The sequence below is a fragment of the Vipera berus genome (assembly GCF_964194415.1).
Source record: "Vipera berus genome assembly, chromosome: 7".
In the NCBI taxonomy this organism is placed as follows: domain Eukaryota; kingdom Metazoa; phylum Chordata; class Lepidosauria; order Squamata; family Viperidae; genus Vipera; species Vipera berus.
Window position 1 is genome coordinate 68,702,413 of NC_138209.1, and position 21,574 is coordinate 68,723,986.

Sequence of the window (21,574 nt, forward strand, 5' to 3'; positions counted from 1 at the left end):
GTTTGCTATCTCTTTATGATGTTTTATCTCTTTCCTACATTTTATTATTTATTTTAGATTTAATCTTATCAGATATCGAAGCAATATAGTACAGTAATGCTTGATGGTACGTGGGCATGTGAAAGCATGAGTAATTCTCCCACTCTGTGTCTGAATTAAGGTATATATCTGGTTTTCTTTTTTATGTAATAGAAAAATATAATAAAATTCTCTTGTTTCTCAATGCCGCAATATCAGAGCAATGATCAGAACTGTAAATATCAATACAATGCATCTAGTTTGGAAAGCATTTATTCTATTTTATATAGCTGCCCATTTTGTAGAACCCAACTCTGTACATTAAAAATAAACTCCTTTCAAGTTTAAAATTACCTCAGTTATTGAGTATGTTTTGTAAAAAATTTTGAAAGAACGTTTTTATCTAAACTTTTTACCTTGCCTCGAGTATTATTTTTAACTCAAGGAAGTGAACATAATTAATATTCCTTCCTCCTTTTTCCCCCACAACCTGTGAGGTGGGTTTTGGTGGTCCAAAGTCACCCAGCCAGTTCATTGCTAAGGCAGGACTAGAACTCACTGACTCCTGGTTTCTAATCTGGTTCATTAACCACTAAACTAAACTGGCTCTCAGATAATTGATTGGTGTTTTTTTCTTATTTGCATACGCAGGATAAATATTGAGAATGACACTGCATGAGCTGGTTCAGACTGCGGCCGGATTATATGCTGAAAGAAGAGCCGTGTGCTTTGATGCATGTAACCATCAGACTCCAGTTTCCTACACGTACAAGACAGTTATAAACCTCGCTATAGAGCTTACAGACTTCCTGAGGAAACGCTGTAACCTTACTGAAAATTTGGAAATAGGTCTCTTCTGTTATCCCGGGATAAACCTACCTTCTTGGATTCTAGGGTAATGCTGTGCCTTTACATTTATATAAATTTGCCTTAACATAAATGCAGAACGTGCTATTATCACCTCGTTAGGTTGAAACTATCACCATTTTTAAAGCGTTCATTTGTATAATACATTGATGGCAAACCTTTTAGAGACCGAGTGCCCAAACTGCAACCCCAAACCCGCTTATGAATCATGGGGTGCTGGGTGGGTGTGGCCCATTGGGTGGGCGTGGCTGTGGTGGTAATAGACTGGGACTAAAAAGTTCAATCATTCAGTTCCAACTTTGCAAGATCTTTTTTTTCCTGTGAGAAGTTGAAATTGATTGATTGATTGAACCTTTTTTTTTTTGCACATGGCGGTGGAGGCCTAAAGTGAAAAGGTTTTATAAAACACAGCTGAAGGCCTAGGACTGGGGCGACGGCACACGTGCCCACAGAGAGGGCTCTGCGTGCCACCTGTGGCATGCGTGCCATACATTCGCCACCACTGGTATAATATGTCCTATTGAACTTGCCTCCTACAATTTTAACATCACTGTGGTAATGTATTCGGTTTTAATAGGATATATATTTTTTTTATTTTAATTCCATTTATATCCCGCCCTTCTCCGAAGACTCAGGGCGGCTTACAAGCTTAGCAGTAGCCTTCATTCTATGTATATGCCTGCTTATTAGGGCTTTCATACACCCCCCAAGCGGCATTATTACAAAGTCAGCTTAATTGCCCCCAACAATCTGGGTCCTCATTTTACCTTCCTCGGAAGGATGGAAGGCTGAGTCAACCCTGAGCCTGGTGGGATGCGAACCTGCACTAATTGCAGGCAGCTGGTGTTACTTAAGGAGGCATTAGCCCACTGCTCCACCAAGGCTCTTTTTATGTATGATATTGGCACAAATATCTGTAGAATCTTAACTTTTTTGCTTGACAACTTAAGCCACTAGATGGAGTGAGACATACAGAAATAAATCCTCTTTATTTTTTAAAACCTTGGCCTTATTAGTATAGGTAGCTGTATAGTTTGGCATGCCCTCATGCATTAATCTTTATCCAAGATTCTGTACAATATTATAGAAGTACATGGAACACCATAAGCTTCTCTGCTGGTAAGAACCTTGCTTCATTTTGCTAGAGTTCTGCAGGTACCTGCTGCCTATTCTCCCATTGACCCAGATGCCTTGCCCAGCCTTCATATTTCCTTCATGGAGAAATGTGATTTCCAATACGTCCTTGTTGAAGAAGATAAAGTTGATGTAAGTGCAACACTTCCAATTTTTATTTTAATTGGCATATTTAAAATGTAATTGGAATTCTGCAAAGCTTTTGCGTAGATTAATTTTTATGTTTACAATGAAGCAAGCCCACAGAATTTGAAGCAATTATATCCAGTGGTTCCTTGGTACTCAACCGCTTTGAAGCTCATTGAATTTTAGCGTTCAGTGCGTTTTGACAGAAATATTTTGTCCTGGTACTCATCATTGGTTTAGTATTCGATGCGCAAGCTAGAATTTGTTGGCGTCGGCTGCCTTGTGACTCACTACATTATTCCTTACGGGGGAAAAATTGTTTGGTACTCATAGTTTTTGGTACTCATTGCACTTCTCAGAACCACTTAAAGTTGAGTAACAAGGTATCACTGTATCTAGTCTTTGAATTACAACCTTATGACTTACATTACTGCTGCTTAATAACTGTTTGAAATTACGATGGGCACTTTACCACCCATCAATAACTTGTGGTCATTGCAAAATGTCATGTTCCCCCCCAATATGCACACACCTTTACGACTAATTGCAAGGTCACATGACAACAATTTGCGATGTTTTTTGCCAATTTCTGCCATTTTTTGCTGGCAAAAAAATGACCATTTGGATAGCACTTACAACCGCAGTGATTGCTTAAGAATTGATGATTCAGTTAATGACTGTGATGATTCACTTAAAATCAGGTCTGGTCACGTAGTGCCTTAACTTACAACAATTTACGACCGGAAATCTAGTCCCAATTGTGGTTATAGGTTAAGGATTACGAGCGATTAAGGTACCAGCCTAGAAACCAGGAGAACATGAGTTCTAGTTCCGCCTTACACACAAAGCAGCTGAGTAACCTTGGGCCAGTCAGTCTCTCAGCCCTAGGAAAGTGGGAATGGCAAACTATTCTGAAAAATCTTGCCAAGAAAACTGCAGGATCTTGTCTAGGCAGTCTCCAAAAATCAGACATGATTGAACCATTAATAAAAAAAAGCTTCTGTTCAGTGTCTCCAGCCATCTTGCCATCTCACAACTTCATTTTCAATTGCCTTCAGTTTTTCCAGACATGAAAGTGAATGAATGAACCTTTATTATCAAAGTACAACATGTATACAGTGAGATTGGCTGAGCCTCCCTCCATGCCCCCACCACCACAAGTCACAGTGACAAGAAACCCACCATCTTGTTACACCATGTGAGCTAATTGCACAACACACCTGCCTCGCAAGTCAATCTTACGTAGAGTTATTTCCCGTTCAGGAGCCTGACAGCCCATGGATAGAAATCGTTCTTCAGCCTGTTGGTACGGCTGGCTATACTCCTGTATCTCCTACCCGATGGTAGGAGAGTAAAGAGATACCGTCCAGGGTGCGAGTCATCCCTGAGAATTTTCCTCGCTCTTCCAAGGCAGCGGGCCCTGGTGATGTCATCCAGTGGTGTCGGGACAGCCCACGATGTCTTGTGCTGTGCTCACCACCCTCTGTAATACTTTCCTATCCGCGGCTGTCAGACCAGCATACCAAACCACAATACAGTACGAGAGGAGACACTATAGTAGACCGGTAAAAGAAGGTCATTAGTCGTTGTTCTACCCTGTTTTACCGCAAGTCACTGAAGAAGTGGAGTCTCTGTTGGGCCTTTCTAGCCACCTGAGTTGTGTTAACTTTCCAGGTAAGATCTTCACAGAGGTAGACTCCCAGGAATTTAAAGGAGGAGACTCTCTCTACATACCTCCCCCCGATGTAAAGTGGGGCAGGTTCCTCTCTTTTCCTCCGGAAGTCTAGCACCATCTCCTTCGTCTTGCCCATGTTCAGGTGCAAGTTTTTCTCTAAACACCATAGGGATAGTCTTCTCCAATAACTCTCGCTTTCACATTTTATGTCCAAAATATCTGAGCTTTAGCTTCATTATTAATGAGTGCTTTCTACTGGAGGTGATGATGTTATTCCATCATCATTCAAATGTTATCCAAAGTCCGACTCTTGAAGATTCTGCGGAACGAGTCTCTCCACATCATCTGTTCTTACGCTGTTCCTTTGACTTTTTCTATGCTCTTGGCTGGTGTCGGCTTTGATGGTGTCCAGCCACCGTGTTGTTTGACTGCCTAGCTTCTTTTTACTGCTAGCTCTTCCTAACCCTTAATTACATTCTTCAGTGGATTCCTCCATCACATGGCCAAAGCAAGCGAGACACAATTTCACGATACGTCTGGTTTTATTATGTGCTCCACTGCTTGCTTCTTGGTCACCTGTGCTGTCCACGGTGAGCCTTCTCCAGCCCCACAGCTAAGACAGATTGATTTGCTTCCTGTCTTGCTTCCTCAACGACCAACTTCCACAACCACAGGTAGCTATGGGAAACACAATAGCGTGAACTAACATTTGGTTGCTCATGTTCATTATTGCTGTGCAGCCCAGCGCAATCTGACGTTTTATTTCTGTGCTGCATTCACCCCTTTGAGCTATCTGCGATCCTAGGCAGCACAGCTCATTTAGCAAATGTTTCACTTAGCAACAGAAATTTTGGGCTCAATTGTGATCGTATGTTGAGTATACAACTTTAGTATATTTAATCTTAATATCGTGTCTTGATGTATCATAGTTAATAATAATAATAATATAAAGTTGGAAGGGACCTTGGAGGTCATCTAGTCCAACCCCCTGCTCAGGCAGGAAACCCTATACCATTTCAGGCAAATGGCTGTCCAGTCTCTTCTTAAAAACCTCCAGTGTTGGAGCATTCACCACCTCTGGAGGCAGGTTGTTCCACTGGTTAGTTGTTCTAACTGTCAGGAAGTTTCTCCTTAGTTCTAGGTTGCTTCTCTCCTTGACTAGTTTCCATCCGTTGCTTCTTGTCCTGCCCTCAGGTGCTTTGGAGAATAGCTTGACTCCCTCTTCTTTGTGGTAGCCCCTGAGATACTGGAACACTGCTATCATGTCACCCCTCACCCTTCTCCTCCCAAATAGCAAGATCTCTGTGAACGCTGAGCCTAGAAATATAATGTCTGTTCCTGTTTCACCCTCTTCGGCCGATACTGGCATTAATGGCTGGGTTTTTAAAAAAAATATGGAGGAGAAGACTGAGATTGTTAATGTTCACCCAAGCGTATTAATTTCAATTTCTGATTCTTGTCCAGCTCTCTTGGAAATATTGTACATATGAGTTAAATTAAAAAGTGACACTTCTACATCATAGTGTGCTATTTTGGACCTTTCAGTTGTTCTGTGTTCTCGACTTACAACAGTTCATTTAGTAGTTGTTCAAAGTTATAACGGCACTGAAAAAAGTGACGTGCGGCCATTTTTCACACTTAGGACCACTGCACATCCCTACAGACACGTGACCAAACTTTGGATGCTTGGCAACTGACACATATTTATGACGGTCGCAGTGTCCCGGGGTCATGTGATCCCCTTTTGAACCCTTCTGACAAGCAAAGTCAATGGGGAAGCCAGATTGACTTAACAATTGTGCCACTAAATTACTGCCATGATTCACTTAACCAATGTGATGAGAAAGGTCGTAAAATGGGGCAAAACTCACTTAACAAATGTCTCGCTTGGCAACATAAATTTTGGGTTCAGTTGTGGTCGTAAGTCGAGGACCGCCTGTATTCTGCATTAATGGCCGTTTGGATTTTTTGCAGCCCAAATCTTGTAGCCCTACCATTAAAGCTACAGTGCGTTACTAATTTTTGCACTTGTTGCAGAGTCCCTTCTGAGTTTAAAAAAAAAAAGCCATATTCCCTTGAAAGGCATCTTATTTGATTAGCTGCTCTAAATTTATTTGATTTGATCTGTTGTGACTTTAGACACAGAGAAGGAAACAGACGAAAGTTGTGTTCATAAATTTTGGGTTCAATTGTGGTCGTAAGTCGAGGACCGCCTGTATTCTGCATTAATGGCCGTTGGGATTTTTTGCAGCCCGAATCTTGTAGCCCTACCATTAAAGCTACAGTGCGTTACTAATTTTTGCACTTGTTGCAGAGTCCCTTCTGAGTTTTTTTTTTTAAAGCCATATTCCCTTGAAAGGCATCTTATTTGATTAGCTGCTTTAAATTTATTTGATTTGATCTGTTGTGACTTTAGACACAGAGAAGGAAACAGACGAAGGTTGTGTTAGAATAAGTCCTCTCCCCCCCACCTTTTTTTTTCTTTTCAGAAATTCACAATAACCTACGGACACTTGTACAGCCAAAATTCTCTTCCAATGCAGAGAATTGGTTTAGTTCTCTTCCAAAGGCACAAGGGTGTTCAGCTGACCAAATATGCAAATGCAGACAGTGAAGGAGGCTCTACGGTCAGAAGCATTTGTAAAGTGCAACAACATGAGGCTAAACCATCCAAAGATACGTTGGATGTCAGAGAGAAACATTCCCTGGCATATGTTTTGCATACATCTGGAACAACTGGGCTCCCCAAAATTGTGAGAGTGCCTCATAAATGTATCGTACCAAACATCCTTCATCTTAGGTAAGCGTTTCTCAAATACACTTAGTAATGTATTTTGATAGGGAGGGTTAACAAAAAGAGCAACAATGGCATAATTCACGTTGGATTTCCAGTTCTCTGCTTCCTCTATAACTGGAACAGATCAGAGATAAACTCGTAGATCTTAAGTTTGCAAGCTATAATAAAATGCATTTTGAAAATGAATCTCAATTCTGGGTTGACCTCGTTATAATTTCCAGCTTTTAGAAGAGCTGCTTTAGACGGCAACCCAGACCTTCCCGGTGCGGAGTTTATGTAATGTTGATCTGAACTGAAGACGGAATTGGAGAATGTGTCACTTGCATTAGTGGGAGAAAGGGTGTAATTGACTGACGTGGTTTATATGTGATCAGCATTGCGAGAAGTGCAAAGCTGCTTAAAATTTCATCTAATTAAATAAATAAACCTTTATTGTCAAAGTACAACATGTGTACATTGAGATTAGCTGAGCCTCTCCCCGTGCTCCCTCCCCCCAACACACAGTGACAACAAACCCTCCATCCTACCACACCATGTGAACCAACTACACCACACATCGGCCTCCCAAGTGAATTCTGCATATGTTCACAGAGATGATATCCCATTCTAAAGCCTAACAGCCCACGGATAAAAGCTGTTTTTCAGCCTGTTGGTGCGGCTGGCTATACTTCTATATCTCCTACCCGTGCTGTGATTCAGGGTCAGCCTGTGGGTTCGGCAGTTGGGTCGGACGACTCAGAGGAGGAGGGGGGTGTTGAAGACCTTGCTGAGGGGGTTGAAGATCTTGCTGATGATAGCCCTCAGCCAGGCCCCTCCCACTTGGTCACCACGGAGACCCAGCTGTGTGAGCCTGACAGTGTGGATGAAGATGACCCACAGCTGGCCCTGTTCAAGGACGCCCGACGCAGGAGGCAGTCAATTAGGAGTAAACAGAGGAAGGCAATGGGGCTTCTCGGAAGGAGGCAGAGAGAAGCCACGCCCTGAACTCTATATAAGGGGAATGTCTGGGAGGGCTGGTTTGCTGAAGGCAACCGCTCGGATGGTTCATGTTTCTTTAAGCTTCTGTTTCTTGGTTCGTGTCTTGTTTTTGTTGCAATAAATTTGGCAAGCGTATTCCAGCCTCTTGCCGTTTGTGGAGGGGTTGTCCCTGCCTTTTCTGCAGGGCCAGTAGCAGGCTGGTACAGAATAACCCGATGGTAGGAGAGTAAAGAGATACCGTCCAGGGTGTGAGTCATCCCTGAGAATCTTCCTCACTCTTCCAAGGCAACGAGCCCTGGCGATGTCATCCAGTGGTGTCAGATTTCTTAGAGATGTATTTTTTTCCCCTTATTTTAGAGAGATTTTTAAAATGACCCCAGATGATGTGGTGTTTATGGCCTCTCCTTTGACTTTTGATCCATCAGTCATTGAGCTGTTCCTTAGTCTAACGAGTGGAGCTTGTCTGCTCATACTACCCACAATGATCAAAATGGTGCCACAGCAGTTATCCAGAGCTCTCTTCCAGCAGCACAGGGTGACCGTTTTGCAGGTAAGAAATTTATAGCTGAACACTGCTAACTGCACAGCGTTATTTGGACAGTTAATTAAGCTATCTGCTTGCCTCGTTGGCTTGCATAAGGTGAAATCTTCACAAGTCCATTTGTATTGCAGATTAGCCCACGGCTTTCGTATGCAGTCGATAGGAATTTTAAAAAATTGGGTCGATATACGTAACACCTTGTTTCCAAATCAGAATTCATTCAACTTCCATCAGAAATATTTCAGTGCCTTTTCAACCACGCGGATATATATATTTCTTGGGGAACTTTTTCAGATTTGGAACCATTCTGGAAAACGGATGAGGTTAAGCCTCAAATGACGGTGTTTTCTCCAAGGAAGTTCTTATTAACATTACAGAGTTAGTGAATAAGCCGTGTTTAGTATTGACTCGAATGACAGGAAATAAGCAATGGCTTGTTTCAGAGTTTCTTTCTTTTTCTTTTTTTGTAATATTTTATCAACCTTCTAATTTTACATTTGCGTATTTAAAAAGCAACGTGGTGGCTGGGTCAATCGATAATTCAATAACATACGAAACTCTTTAGGTACAAACCTCCCAGGTCCCTTCCAATTTTGTTGTTGTTGTTGTTAAAATTGTCTCTCTTTTCTGCACTCTTTCAAAAAACGTAACATCGGGACAATATTGGAAGAAGGATAGTTTGCCCACTGTAGAAGAATGGGTGTTTAAAGTTTCGAATCTTGCAGAAATGTCCAAGATTTCTGCTTATTTGAAGGACCATTCACAGGAAAGATATATTTCAGTTTGGAGGAGATGGATAAATTATATTCAAAACAAATATGGGACTAAAAAGTTCCATTTAGCTTATGAGTAGATTTTAGTGGGATATTGTTATTGGTACGTTGTTTGTAGTTATGTTAAAAGAGAGTTAAAGCGCATTATGAATTTGGTTAATTGTATATTATGCATAATTTTTATTTAGAATATCATTATTGTAACTATAATCCTGTATTTAGCTCTGGGAAGTGGGGGGGAAGTGGGTGGGTTTGGGTTGGGAGGGATTTGGGGATATATTGTAAAATTTTGTTTTTGTAAAACTCTTTAATAAAAAAAAACGTAACATCTTTATATTGTGGTGACCAAAACTGGATGCAGTACTCCAAATGTGGTCTTATTAAAGCTTTATAAAGCAATATCAATACTTCACATGATTTTGATTCTAGCCCTCTGTTAATGCAGCCTAGGATTGCATTGGCTTTTTTGGCTGCTGCCACACATTGCTGGCTCCTATTTTAAGTGACTGTCCACTAGCACAGGGCTTTTCAACTTTTTCACCCATTCTACCACTTTTAGGATATGGCAACATCTGAGTACCACCAGTGCCCTAGCAAGGTTTCAAAAACTTGATGACCCCCCCCCCCCCGCAAAAAAAGGAAAAAAAGTGATGAAGTACAGGTAGTCCTTGGCTTACAACAGTTTGCTTAGGGGCTGTTTGAAGTTACAATGGCACTGAAAAAAGTGCCCCCCAAGCCACAGCCGAGCAAGACACCTGTCTGCCCGCCCGTCAGCGCTCTTCCTCCTGTCCGAGGTTTTCATTGTTGTGAGCATTTCTGTTGAGGATTGACAGCGGGGGTGGGGGTGGAGGGGTGTTTGGTTTTTATTCCCCCCGTCTGCTGGGTGGTTGCAGCAGGTTTTGGTCACTTCACATGACCCTGGGACACTGTGACCGTCATAAATATGAATCAGTTGCCAAGCATCTAAATGTAAGTCACAAGATCCTGGAGATGCTGCAACATTCCAGCTGATCGGTGCTTCTTCTGGGCTCAGCAGAAGCACCAGGATCAGTGCCGAGCTCCAGCTGGAGCCTGGCACTGATCCTGGCGCTTCCGCTGAGCCCTGACAGCCCTGCAGCTCCAGCCGTCTCTCGCTCAGGCTCGTGCGGTGCTGCCACCGGTTCAGCTCATTCCCCTCTCCACTACCACTTTTCTAGGACGGTCGCGTACCACCTGCCAGGTGCCCATGTACCACAGGTGGTACCCGGGCCACTGGTTGAAAAGCCCTGGACTAGCACTCCAAGGTCCCTTTCACAGTTACTGCTATTGAGCCAGGTTTTACCTAATCTTTACTTGTACAGTTGGTTTTTCTTGCCTAAGTGTAAAACCTCATTTTTCTTTCCATTGAATTTCATTTTGTTCGATAGCTTTGGCTACTTTTCACCAATAGAAGACAAATTTTTCCAAAGCCTTCCAACGACAGCCTTCCCTTTAGATAACTTGAGAGTCCAAAAGGGAACATAATCCAAATTTGACAGCATAGTTTTTGTGTTCGTTGTCATTGGTGAGGTGCTCATTAGATCCAAAAGGAGTGCGCTATTTTCATCTTTCATTTAAAATAAATATTTTCTAATTTATTTACATGAAAGTGACACTGTTGTCACTGCCCTCCCTTAACTTTAAATAGAGATGTCATAGAAACACTATAAAGATGCACACAGAGTCACCATGTGAAAATCAGGCAGCCATATAAAATCTGTTGAATAAATAGAATAAATGTATATTTGCCATCTTGGTGGTAGTGTAATTATCGCAGGACAGGTAATTCTCGATTTACGACCAAAATTTTGGAGCCCCAAATTTCTGTTGCTAAGTGAGACATTTAAGTGAATTTTGCCCCATCTTGTGACCTTTATTGCCACAGTTATTAACTGAATCACTGCAATTCTCACATTAGCAACACACGGTTGTTAAGTGAATCTGGCTTCCCCATTGACTTTGCCTATCAGAAGGTCGCAAAAGGGGATCGCATGACCCCGGGACACCGCAACGGTCATAAATACGAACCAGTTGCCAAGCATCCGAATTTCGATCACGTGGCCGCGGGGAGGCTGCAATGGATGTGAGTGCGCAAAATGGTCATAAGTCACTTTTTCCAGTGCCGTTGTAATTTTGAACAGACACTAAGCCAACGGTTGTAACTCGAGGACTACCTGGAATAACCTTGAATCTTGCTTTCCTCAGGCTACACCGACCCTTTTGAAAAGATTTGGAGTTGAGCATATTAAATCAACTGTTTTGACTGTGGATACTTCCCTGCGAATCTTAGTTCTTGGTGGAGAAGCCTGCCCTTCGCTAAGCATGTTGAGAAGCTGGAAAGTAAAAGGAAACAAAACTCAACTCTTTAATATTTATGGTATTACTGAAGTTTCGTGTTGGGCCACATGTTACAGGATTCCGGTGGAGGCTTTCGACCTGGGCCATCGGTAGGAAATGTGCGTTTTTGCTGCCCTAGTGTGCCCTTTGGTGCATAAATGATAACAGTTCGATGCTATGGGGACTCTGAGTTGGGAATGTTTCATAGCAACGGATGGAAACTAGTCAAGGAGAGAAGCAACCTAGAACTAAGGAGAAACTTCCTGACAGAACAATTAATTTTTAATTTTAATTTTTTAATTTTAATTCCATTTATATCCCGCCCTTCTCCGAAGACTCAGGGCGGCTTACAAGCTTAGCAGTAGCCTTCATTCTATGTATATGCCTGCTTATTAGGGCTTTCACACACACCCCAAGCGGCATTATTACAAAGTCAGCTTAATTGCCCCCAACAATCTGGGTCCTCATTTTACCTACCTCGGAAGGATGGAAGGCTGAGTCAACCTTGAGCCTGGTGGGACTCGAACCTGCAATAATTGCAGGCAGCTGGTGTTACTTAAGGAGGCATTAGCCCACTGCTCCACTAAGGCTCCAATTAACCAGTGGAACAACCTGCCTCCAGAGGTGGTGAATGCTCCAACACTGGAAGTTTTTAAGAAGAGACTGGACAGCCATTTGCCTGAAATGGTATAAGGTTTCCTGCCTGGGCAGGGGGTTGGACTAGATGACCTCCAAGGTCCCTTCCAACTTTATTATTATTATTATTATTACTACTACTACTATTATTATTATTATTATTATTATTATTATTATTATTATTATTATTATTATTATTATTTTGTGAAATGGATTTGTTTCACCCATTTCAGGAACATTTTGAGTTCAGAGTTGGGCGTGCGTGACTTGAACCAAACATACTTCTGGAATGAGCCAAATAATTCATTCCAAACTCGGAATGCTTGGAACCAAAGCTGTCTTTTTCAAATTCAACTTGCACTTTTATGCATTTAAAGTACACAACTGGAGTGCTGGGCATAATTAAAAGTCTCCGAACCAGGATTTGCAAGATTTGACTTGTAGATAAAAACATGTAGCTGTTGGCAATGATTTTGCTTTCTTTTTTAAAAAAAATCTAATTAATAATTGTGAACAATTTGGATAGTGACTTGTTTCTTTTTCTGAGGCTCCGAATCGAGAAATTAGTTCTATACTTTCTTTTCCATCCATGTTTCACATCTCTCTCTCTTCTGCCTGCTCAACCCATCCTTTTTTAGGTTTGATTCCTCTGTACCACTGGGAACACCATTATCTGGAACAACAGTTCAAGTCAAAGACGCTAATGGCTTACTTGTCCAAGAAGGTGAAGGCCAAGTATTTATAGGTAATTTTATTTATTTATTGTCATTTTTTAAAATAATATTTTATTAGTTTTCTAATTTTACAATTTAAGTATTTAAAAAGCAACGTGGTGGCTGAGTTAGTCAATAGTTCAATAATATACATGAATCTTTAGTTCAAATCTCAAGTTACAACATCAGATATTTCCTCTTTTTCCCATAATATCTACTATCTCATATTAGGCTAATACAGTTCTTATTACTATCAACTAAGTAAAAACATCATTATTACGTTTATCAATAATTTTTGGCGTATACATATCTTAATTGTGTCTACATTCAATCCTTATATAAAATCAGGAAGCTACGTTCAACAAAAATGAAAGTAGAAGCTTCTACAATCTTTATGGTCATGTGAGCAGATAGGAAGGCAGCGGCGTGCAACTCAAAAGGGCAACGCTGAGCTCTTTCTCACTCTGCATTACAGTAGTTCAGTGTGATAAAAATTAGCGATTAGATGGTAAAAGTTAGTTGATCACGTTTGAAAGACTCTTGTGTTCTTTTCCCATATCGAGGTACCTGACTCAATAGTAGCAACTGTGAGAGGGATCTCGGTATCCTAGTGGACAACCACTTAAACATGAGCCAGCAGTGTGCTGCAGCTGCCAAAAAGTCCACAGCAATCCTAGGCTGAATGAACAGCGGGATGGAATCAAGATCACGTGAAGTGTTAATGTCCCCTTTACAATGCCTTGGTAAGGCCACACTGGGAATACTGCATCCAGTTTTGGTTGCCACGATGTAAAAAAAAGACGTTGAGATTCTAGAAAAAGTGGATAGAAGAGCAAAGATGATTAGAGGACTGGAAGCTAAAACATCATAAAGAATGGTTGCTGGAGTTGGGTATGTCTAGTTTAATGGAAAAAAGGACGAGGAGTGACATGACAGCAGTGTTCCAACATCTTCTAAACAGGGGCTGCCACAAAGAAGAGGGTGTCAAGCTATTTTTCAGACCACTGAAGGCAGGACCAGAAGCAACGGATGGAAACTAATCAAGGAGAGAAGCAACCTAGAAAAAGGAGAAATTTATTTTATTTTATTTTATTTTAATTCCATTTATATCCCGCCCTTCTCCGAAGACTCAGGGCGGCTTACAAGCTTAGCAGTAGCCTTCATTCTATGTATATGCCTGCTTATTAGGGCTTTCATACACCCCCCAAGCGGCATTATTACAAAGTCAGCTTAATTGCCCCCAACAATCTAGGTCCTCATTTTACCTACCTCGGAAGGATGGAAGGCTGAGTCAACCTTGAGCCTGGTGGGATGCGAACCTGCACTAATTGCAGGCAGCTGGTGTTACTTAAGGAGGCATTAGCCCACTGCTCCACCAAGGCTCTATCCTGACAGTTAAATTTCCTGACAGTTAAAACACTTAAATCAGTGGAACATCTTGCCTCCAGAAGTTGGGATACTCCAACACTGGAAGTTTTGGACAGCCACTTGTCCGAAATGGTATACAGCAGACATGTCAAACACAAGTCCCGGGGGCCGGATCCGGCCTGCGAAGTGGTTTCATGTGGCCCGCAAAGCCATCCTGGAAACAGTGAGGGAGCAGCCCCCACTGCCTTGGCCCTGGTCCAGAGACCCTCCTCCTGCCAGAGACCCTCAGATCTGTCCCACTCCTGCCCAGGCCCCCATAGGCACCTTTGATGAGAACGATGTAGAGCTGGCCACGCCCACCCAGTAGGCCATATGCACTCTAGCCATGCCCACCCAGTAGGCCACACCCACCCTGGCCATACCCACCCGGCCCCCTGAGGGCAACTGCAGTGCTGATGCGGCCCTCAATGAAATTGAGTTTGACACCCCTGGTATAGAGTTTCCTGCCTGAGCAGGGGCTTGGACTAGAAGACCTCCAAGGTCCCTTCCAATTCTGTTATTCTGAGATAATGGTATGTGGGAATAACTTTGGTAGCTAGGGAGGAAAAGCCATAGAGTAGATAATAGTCAGATAAGAGGCAGCTGAGCCTGCAAAAGCGATGGAGGTGTGGCAGACATCTCAAAATGGACTCCCCCCTAATTTCCTGGGCTGTAAAAGCAACAGGGGAGAAATACATTTTCAGATTTGCAAGATTCTGTTAACGTAACCTTACGATGAAATAGAGTTGAACTCATCTGGGCATGCTTTGCGTCTGAACGATCTCAGAAAGCTCGAGAACCTCCCAGGGCTGATAAACCTCATTTAAGATCTTTTTTAGTGTGCACTATATGGATTGATAAGGAGAAGCCTGACTTACTACTTAGAATTGCTTTCCATAGGAGGAAACGGACGGGTCTGCTTCATTGATGATGAAACCGCATTGCCTGTGGGCACAATGAGAGCCACCGGAGATTATGTGAGAATTAAGAACACGGACATGTTTTTCTTGGGGCGGAAGGACAATCAAATTAAGCGTCATGGCAAGCGTCTCAACACTGAGTATGTACAGCAGGTGAGGTGATAGGTAACTATTTATGAGAAGGGTTGTTTTTTTTTAAAGTAATAACAGAAGTGAGTTTGGTCCATGAAGAATCTGGATGGATAGATGTTACCTGCGTTTTTGAAATTACTTTGATATTACTTACATGGGAACAGACTGTTTAGTTAGCTACTCCTATGTTTTGAATTCTATCGCATTCTCCAACTTCCATTTGTATTATGACATAAGGGGCACCAGAAAGCTTAAAAAATCAAAAGATTAGGAAGCCATAAATTGAAGAAAAACTACCAGGAACAAACCTTAGGACAGGGGTCTTCAAACGTGGCCCTTTTATGACTTGTGGACTTCAACTCCCAGAATTCCTCAGCCAGGCACGCCCTAGTAGTCTCCCATCCAAAGAGCAACCAACTTTGACCCGGCTTAGCTTTGCTGAGATCAGCAGAGGCCTGGCTGAGGAATTCTGGGAGTTGAAGTCCACATGTCATAAAAAGGCCAAGTTTGAAGACCCCCCCTGCCTTTAGGACAACCAACAGAAAAGATATTTAAGAGCCCAAGGTGCCAATTGAAAACAAAGCTCTTCATGAAGATGAGAAGGAGTCGCAATACAACAAGAAAAATGAGAGAGGGATTCTCTTAAACAAATACAAGGGGATATCTGTACCCTGAACATATCAATGTGATCCTACACTGTGAGCAGTACAAAGTCAGGTGAAGATGCTGACTGTGTTTCCTGTTTTCACCTTGGAGAAAAAAACTGTCAGGCCTAAGCCTAAAGACAACACAATGAGATCCAGTTGAGTCCAGTTCCTTATTGGCTTACATCTAATAGACAGAAAGATTTTATTTTCCTGGGCTCCAAGATCACCGCAGACAGGGACTGCAGCCAAGAAATTAAAAGACGCTTGCTCCTGGGGAGGAAAGCAATGGCAAACCCAGAGAGCACACTAAAAACCAGAGACATCACCCTGCCAACAAAAGTGCGTATAGTCAAGGCTATGGTCTTCCCAGTTGCAATGTATGGCTGTGAAAGTTGAACCATAAGAAAGGCTGAGCGCCAAAGAATTGAGGCCTTTGAACTATGGTGCTGGAGAAGACTCCTGCGAGTCCTTTGGACTGCAAGACGATCAAACCGGTCAGTCCTAGAGGAGATCAACCCTGACCGTTCTTTAGAAGTCCATATCCTGAAGTTGAAACTCACATACTTTGGCCACCTAATGAGAAGGAACAACTCACTGGAGAAGAGCCTAATGGTGGGAAAGATTGAGGGCAATAGAAGAAGGGGACGACAGAGAATGAGGTGGGTGGATGGAGTCACTGAAGCAGTAGGCGTGAGCCTAAATGGACTCCAGAAGATGGTAGAGGACAGGAAGGCCTGGAGGAATGTTGTCCATGGGGTTGCGATGGGTCGGACACGACTTCGCAACTAACAACAATAGACAGAATCTCACCAAACTAAAACTAACCTTTTAACCTAATAGTTATACCTTGGTAGATGTGGCTAGCATGAACCCTGTTCCTTCCTCTCCATCCAGTTCAGGACTGCAGTCTTGTCTTGGGCTTTGGAAAGTGCTGGCTTCTCATGTTTATATTCCATCACCAAAAAAAAATCATGTGTATCCATAGTTAAACAAGAAAGAGGGGAAAAAAGAATCTCGGTTAAGCCACAACAGGTGATAGCATCTAGTCAACCGGCGGAACCGTAACCCCCCTCATAAAAACCTATATGGGGCAGAGCAGGTAATAAATGGATAGGAGACCACTAGGAAATCCCAGGGCCGTCAGATAGACTGGCATATTTAAAGCACAACCTGAAAAGGAACAAAGATTATTCAGTTCCATCATAAGTAGATGGGCATGCCTACGAAGACACACCCAGTGCCAAACACAACTTAAGGGAGTGTATTTTTTCTTTGGATAAAAAAAAGTAAGCCAATTTAATTCAGTGGAACCTTTTACATATACTGTATGTTCAGCTGGTGTGTCTACCTTTTTAATGATTTAAGCATATCTTTAAATATTTAAACTTGCTACAAGTCCCTTGAATACCTAACAGATGAATTAATCCTTCCTTTATTACCCCATCCAATTAATGAGTGCCTATAATTTTTATATTAAAATAGGTTTTGGTTTCAAATAATTGTGATAATTCATGATGGGGCAATGATACAAAATGAAGACAATGCTGAGTTCATAAACAGTGCAAGCAATATTTATTACTTGCAATAAAATTGTCTCCAGCCATAATGCTAAGGTGTCAAAAGAGAATCTCAAAGAATAATTGATATCAAGGTGAGTTCATTGATGCTGGCGGAAAAATAGAGACTAAAATTAGAGGTACAGTGTTCCTACCACTAGGAAGAACATGACAAGAACTCTTTCTTTGTGGATGGTGTCATACTTACCGGGCCTAAATTCTAGAATATGCCATATGAAGCACATTGATCAAAGACTAATAAACATTTGTTTGTCTGCTCCATATCAAAGCTGGCTTGAAGCAAGTGTGACGGTTTCACTGGCTTCATATTTAGGACCCAAGCAGCAGTGAGCTTCAGACATTAGCATAATATGGTAACAAAGAGAGATGTCTGTGACGTTCTTCAATGGAGTATAGTCAAGATCTAGTGGAGTTTTTTTCCCCTCTTGGTTCGGAAAAGACATACTGTGTGGTAGCAAACAACTTTGAAAATGATGTAATTTGCTACATCTCACCTTCATTAAATGAAAAGTTGAGTGGAATCAGACGGATTGGCATGTGGTTGGGAGACCACGAAGAAATTACAGAACCGTAGGCTAGGCTAAGCTTCCCAGTTGCAATGTATGGCTGTGAAAGTTGGACCATAAGAAAGGCTGAGCGCCAAAGAATTGAAGCCTTTGAACTCTGGTGCTGGAGAAGACTCCTGCGAGTCCCTTGGACTGCAAGGCGATCAAACCGGTCAGTCCTAGAGGAGATCAACCCTGACTGCTCTTTAGAAGGTCAGATCCTGAAGCTGAAACTCAAATCCTTTGGCCACCTAATGAGAAGGAAGGACTCACTGGAGAAGAGCCTAATGCTGGGAAAGATTGAGGGCAAGAGAAGAAGGGGACGACAGAGAATGAGGTGGCTGGATGGAGTCACTGAAGCAGTAGGCGTGAGCTTAAAGGGACTCCAGAAGATGGTAGAGGACAGGAAGGCCTGGAGGAACGTTGTCCATAGGGTCGCGATGGGTCGGACACGACTTCGCAACTAACAACAACAAGGCTAAGCTTAGAAGTAGAGAAAGTAATGGCCAACCACTTCTGTGTTGTTTTCAAACAAATCTACGTGGATGAATAAAAGTAGTTTCCAGGACTCAAGTGAAACTTAAAAACTCAGTTTAATTCCAATTTTGTTTGTTTCTCCACAGAGAAGTGGAAATTCTGAGATCAGGTGTTAGGAATAAAACAGAGCAGTGGTTCTCAACCTTTTCTTCACCACGGACTCCCTTTAAATAGCTTTTGTGGCCGCAGACCCCGAAGACTTAAGATTCAAAATCATAATATTTGTTCTTTGCATCCCTGTTGGCAATACCTGTTAAAACCTTTTAGAACAGATTTTGTCCTCAGCACTTCAGCTGATTTTGACATTAATTACCGTATTTTTTGGACCATAAGACACACTTTTTCCCCCCAAAAGTGGGGGGGAAAACGAGGGTGCGTCTTATGGTCCGAAGGTGATCCGTATGGCCAGCCCCAACCTCCGCAAGTGGAAAGCAAGGGAGATTGTCAGGAGCACGAATCGGCACGTGCTGAGAAACGCCGATCTCACGCTCCTGCACTCTCCCTCGCTCGGTTTCAGCTTCCCTTGCTACAAGAGAAAGCAGGCTGAAACGGAGTGAGGGAGATTGCCAGGAATGCGAATCGGCTGATCTCGTGCTGCTGCAATCTACCTCGTTTCAGCCTGCTTTCTCTTGTAGCAAGGGAAGCTGAAACTGAGTGAGGGAGTTTGCAGGAGCGCGAGATCGGCCAATTCGCATTTCTGGCAATCTCCCTCACTCCGTTTCAGCTTGCTTTCTGCAAGAGAAAGCCGGGCTGCAGGGCCGCCTCCGCAGGTACTGCTCTAATGCAGAGAGGGAAGGACAAAGAGGGAGGGAAGGAAGGAAGGAAGGAAGGAAGGAAGGAAGGAAGGAAGGAAGGAAGGAAGGAAGGAAGGGACAATGGGAGAGGGAGGGAGAGAAAGAGAGAGAGAGAGAAAGAGAGGGAGAGAGAGAGAAGGAGAAAGAATTTTCTTTTCTTGTTTTCCTGCTCTAAAAACTGGGTGCGTCTTATGGTCCGAAAAATACGGTAGGCTGGTTGGACTGTCTGCACTTTCACGGAACTGAAGATTACTTGAATTATAAGGGGAAGAAAAATATTGGGGTCTTCATCTTCATGGGTTTCTATAGTTTTCTCAGAATCATTGTGATTTTATTTTGCAGGTGGCAGAGAGCCTCTGCACAGTGGAAACCTGTGCTTTGATATGGTACCAACAAGAAAAATTAATTTTGTTTGTTGCCCCCAAAGCTGCTTCAAAGAGGCATCTTTTAAAAAAACTCCAGGAAAGTCTCCCTAGCTATGCAGTTCCAGATGAGGTTTTGCTGATTGATACTTTGCCATTCACATCCCATGGTAAATATACGTATATATGCCTGTGTCTATATTTTTTTAAGATAAGAACCTTCATTGTCATTTTTTACTATGAGTATACTAACCCACATTAAAAATGAAATTCTTTTGCCTGCTCTGAAAAGAAAGTATAAATCTACCAATAACACACATATACAGTCATGGCCGAAATTGTTGGCACCCCAGAAATTTTTCAAGAAAATCAAGTATTTCTCACTGAAAAGTATTGCAGGAACACATGTTTTGCTATACACAGGTTTATTCCCTTTGTGTGTATTGGAACACAACAAAAAAGGGAGGAAAAAAAGCAAATTGGACATAATGTCAAACAAAACTCCAAAAATGGGCTGGACAAAATTATTGGCACCCTTAACTTAATATTTGGTTGCACACCCTTTGGAAAAAATAACAAATCAGTTGCTTCCTATAACCATCAATAAGCTTCTTACACCTCTCACCCAGAATTTTGGACCACTCTTCCTTTGCAAACTGCTCCAGGTCTCTCTTATTGGAAGGGTGCCTTTTCCCAACAGCAATTTTAAGATCTCTCCGCAGGTGTTCAATGGGATTCAGATCTGGACTCATTGCTGGCCACTTCAGAACTCTCCAGCGCTTTCTCGCCATCCATTTCTGGGTGCTTTTTGACGTATGTTTGGGGTCATTGTCCCGCTGGAAGACCCAAGATCTCGGACGCAAACCCAGCTTTCTGACACTGGGCTCTACAGTGCGACCCAAAATCCTTTGGTAATACTCAGATTTCATGATGCCTTGCACACATTCAAGGCACCCAGTGCCAGAGGCAGCAAAACAACCCCAAAACATCATTGAACCTCCACCATATTTCACTGTAGGTACTGTGTTCTTTTCTTTGTAGGCCTCATTTCGTTTTCGGTAAACAGTAGAATGATGTGCTTTACCAAAAAGCTCTATCTTGGTCTCATCTGTCCACAAGACGTTTTCCCAGAAGGATTTTGGCTTACTCAAGTACATTTTGGCAAACTGTAATCTTGCTTTTTTATGTCTCTGTGTCAGCAGTGGGGTCCTCCTGGGTCTCCTGCCATAGCGTTTCATTTCATTTAAATGTCGACAGATAGTTCGCGCTGACACTGATGCTCCCTGAGCCTGCAGGACAGCTTGCATTCCTTTGGAACTTGTTTGGGGCTGCTTATCCACCATCCGGACTATCCTGCATTGCAACCTTTCATCAATTTTTCTCTTCCATCCACGACCAGGGAGATTAGCTACAGTGCCATGGGTTGCAAACTTCTTGATAATGTTGCGCACTGTGGACAAAGGCAAATCTAGATCTTTGGAGATAGACTTGTAACCTTGAGATTGTTGATATTTGTCCACAATTTTGGTTCTCAAGTCCTCAGACAGTTCTCTTCTCCTCTTTCTGTTGTCCATGCTTAGCGTGGCACACACAGACACACAATGCAAAGACTAAGTAAACTTCTCCTTTTTATCTGCTTTCAGGTGTGATTTTTATATTGCCCACACCTGTTACTTGCCCCAGGTGAGTTTAAAGGAGCATCACATGCTTGAAACAATCTTATTTATCTACAATTTTGAAAGGGTGCCAATAATTTTGTCCAGCCCATTTTTGGAGTTTTGTTTGACATTATGTCCAATTTGCTTTTTTTCCTCCCTGCACAGGGAATAAACCTGTGTATAGCAAAACATGTGTTCCTGCAATACTTTTCTGTGAGAAATACTTGATTTTCTGGAAAAATTTCTGGGGTGCCAACAATTTCAGCCATGACTGTATATATACACATATACACACACACACATACATAAACATTACTCACTGTCCATTTTGAACAAGTGGACAGTGATTAATATTTATGTGTTTGTGTGTGTGTGTATACAC

At 42.3% G+C, this 21,574-nt stretch overlaps 1 protein-coding gene across 1 annotated transcript in view; it reads left to right on the forward strand.

Moving 5' to 3' along the window:
- The first annotated feature begins 669 nt into the window (after positions 1–669).
- AASDH (aminoadipate-semialdehyde dehydrogenase) overlaps positions 670–21,574 on the forward strand; it is a 35,819-nt gene continuing 14,914 nt past the window's right edge. The window contains exons 1-8 of the mRNA XM_081333192.1: positions 670–913; positions 2,031–2,151; positions 6,310–6,620; positions 7,953–8,145; positions 11,133–11,374; positions 12,539–12,645; positions 14,921–15,093; positions 19,515–19,704. Coding sequence (XP_081189318.1) covers positions 684–913; positions 2,031–2,151; positions 6,310–6,620; positions 7,953–8,145; positions 11,133–11,374; positions 12,539–12,645; positions 14,921–15,093; positions 19,515–19,704 — 1,567 coding nt within the window. The 5' untranslated portion in view covers positions 670–683. The remainder of the gene's footprint in view (positions 914–2,030; positions 2,152–6,309; positions 6,621–7,952; positions 8,146–11,132; positions 11,375–12,538; positions 12,646–14,920; positions 15,094–19,514; positions 19,705–21,574) is intronic.